At 57.6% G+C, this 8,479-nt stretch overlaps 1 protein-coding gene across 1 annotated transcript in view; it reads right to left on the bottom strand.

Moving 5' to 3' along the window:
* Positions 1-3,268: 3,268 nt before the first annotated feature.
* The window catches only part of Actr3b (ARP3 actin-related protein 3 homolog B (yeast)), a gene marked incomplete at its 5' end in the record, with an annotated part of 51,655 nt that continues 46,444 nt past the window's right edge, over positions 3,269-8,479 (bottom strand). The window contains 3 exon segments of the mRNA XM_013504654.1: positions 3,269-4,085; positions 5,376-5,459; positions 6,201-6,326. Coding sequence (XP_013360108.1) covers positions 3,990-4,085; positions 5,376-5,459; positions 6,201-6,326 — 306 coding nt within the window.

Genomic DNA, 8,479 nt, shown 5'->3' with positions numbered 1-8,479 from the left:
CACAGACTTTGTAGATTCCACCACTGACCTTTGGGCCTTCGCAGCGCAGATCCGTGAAACGGGCCTGCATGAGGTATTGTTATGGGCTCTAGGCCTCCAGCTGGACTCACGCAGGACATTTCTGGGGGATCCAGGCCCTCAGCTGGTTTCCTTGGCCTTAGTGTGTGGACAGATTTCCTGCACTCTTTTGTGTACTGCTCTTTGGGTGACTATTATACATGATCTTATAAAATGTGTCCTGTATTATATTGTTCCCCTTGCAAAAATAAGCCCCAAACCAACACACCACCTCTTTCAAAACACCCTGGATACTCATTCCCTTCCCATCTTAAAGAAGCTCAAGGCCAGGGTGGTGGTGCACGTCCGTAATCCCAGCACTCGGGAGGCTGAGGCACAAGGATCACCATGAGTTCAAGGCCAGTCGGGGCTGCACAGTGCGGCAGTCTAAAAAAAAAATAAAAAAATAAAAAATCCCGGCTTCCTTCTGTCCGGGTACCTGTGCTAGTGAACCACCTGACAGGACTCCAGGGTGCGCGGGTTTGGCCTGCAGAAAGAGCCACTTCAACCTGACGTGTCCGTTCTGTCTCCCAGACCTGCCTGCCCCCACCTCAGCCTGCCGGGGAGCTGGGCAGCCCCTCCTGGGGCACGGGTCTGTGGCGCGACCCCATGGCCTCCGGCCGCCTCTCCTGCCAGACCACACATGCCATGCAGGCACCCGCCCTGCCCAGCTCCTCGCTCCAGGCGTCCAGCCTGGGCCCGAACAAGCCTCCCGCAGCCGGAAGACGCTCCTGACTTTGAACGGGAGAGGCCAGGTAAACCCCGGGGCAGAGCCCCTGGCTGGCGTGCCCAAGGCCCAGGTTCCTTCCCCTGCAGAGGGAAAGCAAAAACGAGAACCGGAGACCACCAGGGCCAACCCCTGTGAGAACCCACAGGGGACAGCAGGGCCCTGCACGGCACCCCGCTCGTTTCCTGCCTCTCGGCTTCCGCCAGCTCCCGGAGCCAGTCCCTGGACGGGACCCCAGGGCTGCGATCTGCCGCTCGGCTCCTCCGGAAGGAGGAGTACGGACGGAAGCAAGCTCCAAGCGCACGTCGGTGGCCACACAGTGTGGGCACAGGCCTGTCCCTCACCAATGCTGCACCCACCACCCATAGCAGAGGGAGCAGGAAGTCTGCCCGGGCTCCTGGGTCTGATGGGAATGATGCAGAACTCACTCCGTTAAGTGCTAACACAGCCAAGAATGAATTAAATGGAGCTCTGAACAATTACATCTGGTCTGACCCCTAAATACTGGAAATCCTGCCAATGCTGTATCATTAAAATTTTATCCGATATCATAAACCCTTAGGTTTGTAATTATTTTCTGTAATTTAAAGCTGTAACCCTCTCATCAATTACAAAACGTTACTCTTAGTAGCAATACACTATTACCTGAGTAACTACGTGCTATACACACAATGACAGACACACACCACACACACAGAACAATGCAGGGCTTCCCACCTAACACAAAAAAATAAAACCTGACAGCTCAACCTAGACAATAAACAAATGCTCATGTGAGAAATACAGGGCTAAAAAACCCCAGTATTTTAACAACCCTTGATAACAATGTCAAAACCAAGCTATAGCTTCTTCTCCTTTTAAAGATTTATTTCCATCTGACCAAGTGAAATTGATGTAACTGCCAATTAGAGCCCCATGTGATTATTTTGCCCATCAATTTAGATTGCTATTTAACAGGCCTGACAGTTACTTTTGAAAGAATTATTCTGAAACATTCTTTAATTAAGTAAAGAGTTATCTCACAGATAAATATTCTTAATGGGCCTCTCGCAGTTTTAAGCAAGCTGGGCACTTGAGTAACCTCGCAAGCTTCTTTGGCGCCATCGTAATTTTTACAAATGAGGCAGAATGGAAAGGTCATAAAGAATGAATTCATCACAGAACAATCTCATTCAGTCACGCGAGGGCTCGTCACCCACAGGACGGCTGGAGGATCCGTACCACAAAACACTCTTCCCTCCGCAGGCGTTCTGCAGGCTGCTTCTGCAGGCCTGTGACCACCCAGGGCCAGACCAGAGCAAAGGGAAGGCAGCCCGGAGATGCACTGCGGCACCACACGGCTCACCGTCTGCTCTTCAGCTCCTTGGACTCAAAATTTAAGAAGTTTTCATGAAGCCACTAAAACGCCTGAGGAAGCCAGGACTGGTGGTGCATGCCTGTAATCCCAGCGCTCAGGAGGCTGAGGCAGGAGGGTCGCTTGCAAGCTGAAGGCCAGCCTGGGCTACAAAGTGAAACCCTGAACTCTTCCGGGAAAGCTGGCTCAACCCCACAGCCAGCCCCACTTTCCTCCCCGCCGCGGTGGCTCTCGTGGCTGCCCTCGCACGAGCTGGAGGCTGGGTCTGGGCACCGGGTGTGGGTGCTGGGCGGCACTGCTGACAGGCGGGGCTCTGGCTCCGGGGCTGCTGAGGCCCCCTGCTCTGCCCAGGCCCCACTGTGATGTGAGGGCCACAGCGTCCCTCCAGGCATGCGCGCCGCAAGCGGGGCGCCTGGAACCTCCAAAGCTTCGAGCTGAGCGAACCCCTTCTTCCTAAGCAGCCTGCGTCGAGGACTGTTACAGGGGCCAGAGCCGGTCAGTGCCCACAGGGCGCTTCATGAATCCGGCTCGGTACACCCCACTGAGAAGAGGCATAAGCAGAGGCGCCGTGGCGACACGGAGCGATCAAAGGGAAGGGGCCGCGGGCTGTTCATTCCTAGGAGTTTCCATCTCGCGCGTTCAGCCTTCAGCTGCTGGCAGTGAGCAGAAGCCGTGGGTAAGAGGATGGCTAAGTCCAGTGCCTAAACCTGCTTCCAAACGTAAACACTGAAACCAAATGGTGACGAGGGCAAACCTCAGGATAAAACCTATCTCACCAGGAGGACCACACGTAACAGGCTGAAAACCAGGATGATATGAAGAGTGGAACGAACAACCCTGAATCTGTCGATTCAGCCACGACTCGACGCGTCTGCAGGTTACCCAGCATGTGTGCACAGGGTTTCCGCGAGCCGCAGGCCTGCGGAGACGGGAGGTCCCAGGCACACCACAAGGCCGGGCCAGGACGCACGTGGGCGGCCCCACACCCCCAGGGCAGGTGGTCACTGCACAGCAGCCCCCGTGCTCCAGGCATCCCTCCCGCAGACATGCTGCTGCCCCACACCAGCCGCGACAGCATTTTTTACAAGTATGGGGCGGGGGGAGACCAGCACACTACACCAGGCGAAGCATTTATGAAGATTCAAACAGTTTTTATTACAACAGTGCAAGGTAGTATCTCATCCAACACTCGGCAACATCGCCATCATCTTCCACAAAACGCTTTCCCAAAGCACACGCGGAGCCCGGGACACCGGCCCGCGGCGGTGCCCACTCGAGCCTGTCCAGTGTTCGGACTTCAGGTCGCCCTGACAAAGTATAATCGTTTTCCAGCAAACAGGGGGCGAAACAGTTTGCTCTGCTATTGTTTGCCTACGAACACATCGTAACATGCCTCACGGTTGTAGCACTTTTATTACGGCACTCCATGACAGCAACACGTACTCGTGCTTAGTATCGGTCAGTTGTACCAAAGACCATAAAATACAAAATGATAGGAAATATAAACATCCATTTGTATTTCAAGTTTGTAACATTTTATTTACAAAAATAAGCCGGGAGGACGGGGTTCACACCCCCACACTCTTCCTGGGGGGCGATTCTGCGCCCTTCTCTATCGTTACGTAAAGCCATGCTGAACTCCTTCAGAACTGCGCCGAGGCGGGAAGCTCAGAGCAGAGGCGGAGGTGGGCGCGATGGGCGCGTGAGCAGACGCTCTGGCCGGGCGGGCTGCGCAGCCTCATGCACGCGGCGCCGCCACAGCACCGCCCGCACACGGGACCGCGGCGCTCGGGCTCCGCGGGACTCCGGCTCCCAGCGAGGCGCGCCCGAGGGACAGCTCCGTGGCAGACACTAAGACATGACTCCGAAGACGGGGTTGTGGCGGCAGATGCTGGGGCCGTACTCCTCGTAGTCCTTCTTCGTGTGGCAGACCTGGAAGAACTCCGGCTGCGGGCGACAGCAGGGAGCACAGCGTGAGCGTCTCAGGAAGCGTAAATAAACTCCTGTCCCCAACCTGCGCCCTCCCCTAGGCCGCCTCTGCGGGGCGACGCCCTCCCCCGCCTGTGTGCTGAGCGACTACAGGAGAGCGCATGTCGGGCTTCAGGGGCAGCCCGAGCAGGCCCCCCGGGGAGCTCCGTGGCCGCGAGCTCGCTCTGCCCGAGACCCTGGGCCCAACCCGCGGCTCTGCAGAGACAGCACGGTTCACTCACGGACCCTCAGCACCGGGCGCGCCCCCACACCCACGACACTCCTGACTCAGCCCCCGTTTACTTAGGACCAAGTGCGTGCTGGCCCTCTAGGCATCTCCCTGGAAGAGGTGAAAACGTCGCATTACAGCGACCCACAAACACCCGCGTTTACAGCAGCACCACTCGGCACTGCTAACTCTTGGAAGCAGCCTGAGTCCGCCAGCACGCGAATGGATGAAGATCCCGGCGGTTACACACAACGGAGGGCTGCTCCGCTGCAGAGAGTAAGTGAGAGTCACTGCAGGAAAATGCACGCACCTTGACACCACAACGCTAAGTGGAATAAATCAGACACACAGCCACAACAGCACATGGTTTCTTTCATACGTGAGATCCAAAGCATAAACGAATGAAAGAGCAAAAATTAAGGATAATAGGAAACCGGCAGATGGCACGTCTGCAAACGGGACGGGAAGAAGAGGTGGGGGAGCTGAGGAAGTAAGAGGCCCTGCGCACAGGCACCAACCCCTGCCCATCGATGCACCATCACACTCTGCAAGTGCCAACAACCGTTAAGCCAGGCCGGGCGTGGGGGCGCACCCCTGTCATCCCAGCACTTGGGAGGCTGAGGCAGGAGGGTCGTAGCAAGTTCAAGACCAGCCCGGGCTACAAAGTGAGCTCAAGACCAGCCTGAACTGCATAGCGAGACCCTGTCTCAAAAAGACAAAAAATAAAATTTTTAAATTAAAAAAATGAAACAAATATGTGTGGGCTCTAAGTTAACAATGGATGAACTTTAATATATATGAGGGGGAAATGATAATTTCCTAGAAATTGGGATTAACACAAAATTGGGATTACTGCAAGACTTTTTAAAGATTATCTTTGGACTAGCAAGGGTACGCGTAACCAGCTAACTGTGAACGGTCATGAACTATTTCTCGACAAGTGACAAAATCGAGCGTGTGGAAAGCCTAGAGTCACAGCGCCATTCATCCCAACTCACAGAGAAGGCAGCAAGGCAGCTCGTGTCGGGGAAGGGACTTACGGTTGAGGCCAGCATGGAGCCCCCGAACCACACGGCGTAGCGCTGCATGTGATGCGTGATCACCTGCACCTCCACGGGCTTGGGCTACAGACAGAGGGAAGCGCATTCACTCCACAGCCCGCAGGGGAGCAGGCCTGGCTCCCCCCGCCCTCCGTGCACTTTCAGGGCACAAGGTCCTGCCCTCACGCGCACATCCCCTGCCAGGACACACTGGCCGCGAACAGCAGTCCCAACGCAGTGGTGTGGGGACGCCCCGGTGCCGGCAGAGGTTCTCCCGAGGGCACTGAAGCGCACGAAGGGAGTGGGCCAGCAGCTAACCTAATGAATTTCCAACCAAGTCAGATGGCTTAGCACTTCAGAGGTAATTCCAACTGCTACAAGCCGGCCCCAAAACACTGACAGAAGCTGCACTGTCCCGACCGTGGGCCCAGGTCTATGGATTTCTTCCGTGCTCCCCCCGGCCCGGCCAAAGCCGTCTTGGTGAGAAGCCCCATCAGACCCCCCACTAAGTTAGGAGGTGCTGTGCTGGAGGGGCACCCTGCGACTGCCAGCCCCAGCTCTCAGTTTAATGGGGACGTCTGCAAAGGACATTCCTGAGCTCCCGTGGATCACCCCGCACCCGGGAGCCTGCTCCTGACACCACACCTGCTGTGTACAACCCACGGGCCGCCGTGGCACAGAGGGCCCCGCTCACTGCAGGCTTAGAGGGGGCCCAGGTGGCCAAGGAGAGGTCGGGCTTGTCCCTACCACCTTCTGCCCTGACTGGCTCCCTCCCCTGGCCCAAGGGCGAGCCGGTCGCCCGTGGCAGAAGCTCGGGTCTCCTACCTTGATCCTGCCGCCGCTGAGCTCTTCACTGAGTTTTAATCTGGCATCCACCACCCTCTTTAAATCCCTCTGCAGCCGGCGCCCGAAATCCCGGAACATCGTGGAGCCTCCTGAAAGAACGACATTCTGAAAGACACAAAGCAGCGAGGTCCCCATGAAATCACCGCTCCCAACGGAACCCTGTCCTGCGTGACCCACACCGTGACCCCAGAAAAACAGACACCACTGGAAGCAGCACTAACACCATCAAGCGCGTGCAGGCTGTCCTTCCGCCTGTGAGACCATGTGGCACCAGCTGGTCCTCTCAGCCTCTCCCGACTGCAGATGAGTGAAGACACGAAGCCACTGCGCCCAGGTGCTCACCCTGGGTGACATAGTACCTCTGAGGGTCACCAAGCTAAAACTAACAGCACAGCCTGACCACGGACTCAGCCTGAACCCCTAACGTCGGCCCTTCCACTGCTCCGCCTCGATCGCAGGGGAAAGGGTCTTTTGGCTGACACCAGAGCCTGCTCACAGCCTGGGACCAGGAGGAGCACACACCCCGTCACCCGCCCTCCCCCGCTGGTGCACCAGGGCGCGGATGCCACTCCGACGCTGGGCGGCACGTGGGGAGGGGAGGTGTGCTTGACTCCGACTCTGATGGCCACGAAGGCCGCACTCTCCGGGAAAGGGAACAGCTGTATTTTCTCTGGCTTCAGAGGACGACCACACTCAGCACCGCGAAGTGAGCTAAGTACATCGCCATGTAACTTCGCGACCGGAAATTCCACCTGAGAAAACTGTAAGGAAAGTACCTCCCACAAAGCTTGGTAGATGTCCTCAACGCCCTAGAAAGGGCAGGAGGGCCCCTGCCACACGCACCCCTCTGCCCAGCTCGAGCCCAAGGAGCAAATTCCTCACCAAGTGTGAGGGTAAGCAGGTGTCCCCAGGAACCAGGACAGGCACACACCCCTATCGTCCCAGCACTCGGGAAGCTGAGGCAAGAGGATCCCCATGAATTCAAGGCCACCCTGGCTTATCTAGTGAATTCAAGGCCAGCCGGAACTGCCAGTAAGACCCTGTCTCAAAAAAACAACACAAGGAACCGAGACGGGAGAGTGTGCTTTGCTGTCCCCAGGAGCCCCTGTTGTAAGCGGTTCGAATCAGGAGCCACCCTGCCTCTGCTGCGCCTCTGAAGGGGTCAGCCCCGCACAGCTGTCCCTGGGCTCCTCCCAAGCCCCTCGTGAGGACACAGACAACCACACACTGGCGCTCAGCAAGGGCCACAGCACCTCAGGAGCAGTCGCTCAACTCCACGGATCGGCGACCTTGAGAGACGAGGGTCCGTCCCACGGCCTGTCTGCTGCTGGGAATTGTCTCCTCCTCCCTGCACACCCAGGAATCAGCGCTCCGCACAGTCGGGGCCGGCACGGGCAGTGTGTCCAAACACAGCTGCGAGCCACGCCGCGCCGCGCCCGCCAACCGGAACCCCAGCACGAACACCAGGGGTCAGGACAGCCCTCGCCAGAGCGCAGGTTCTGGAGAAGCCAGGCACCCCAGGGAGTGGCCATCCTGGAGAGAGCACCCAGCAAACGTCAAGAATGTGGAGCGGGAGACAGTAAAAACCCCAAGTGAGAGCTAACGCGGGGGCAGTGTGAGTCCAGGCTAGAATGAGACCCATCTGCACAAACGTAGTGTGTACATGTGTGTTCACACTTCACAGCAACGACCAAGGACTAGAACAAATACCCCCGAACTGAGTCAGCTAAGACCCTGAAAGTGGCAAGTGGGGGAGCGTAGTCAGTGGGGCCACCTGACCATGACGAGAGGACAAGCCGGCCCTCCCAGAACAGGGCGAGGGACAGGAAAGCCGCTCCGGCATGGGAAGCAGAGAGACGTCTCGGTCTCAGGGAGCTGGGAGGCGGACAGCATGGCCTGTGCCCAGGTCGAGCAGGCACCTCTTACAGCGCCTGGAGGTACGATGGCCCCGGAGCGCTCTCCAAGTTCTACCCCAGAGGTGGCCCATCTGGACCTGGTGGCACTGCAGGCTTTTTGTTGGCTCTGTAATGGCAGAAAACAGGTTAAACACCGAACAGGACTCATAAGCCAATGGAGCCCGCAGAAGCCCGCGGAGGGGGCCTCCCGCACGGCCCGGGACCCCCTCTCCCCAGCCTGAGCTGCACGGGGCGTCTCGAGCACAGCGCCCGCAGTAACTTTAAGGCCTGCCGTTCAAACTAGCCACCCAGAAAGGCTGCAGACGGGTTCTCCCCGGGCCCTCACACAGGCCAGCTGACCCG

This window comes from Chinchilla lanigera, unplaced genomic scaffold, assembly GCF_000276665.1.
Source record: "Chinchilla lanigera isolate Chin_1 unplaced genomic scaffold, ChiLan1.0 scaffold00090, whole genome shotgun sequence".
NCBI lineage: Eukaryota > Metazoa > Chordata > Mammalia > Rodentia > Chinchillidae > Chinchilla > Chinchilla lanigera.
This window is presented reverse-complemented; position numbering and strand designations above follow the sequence as displayed.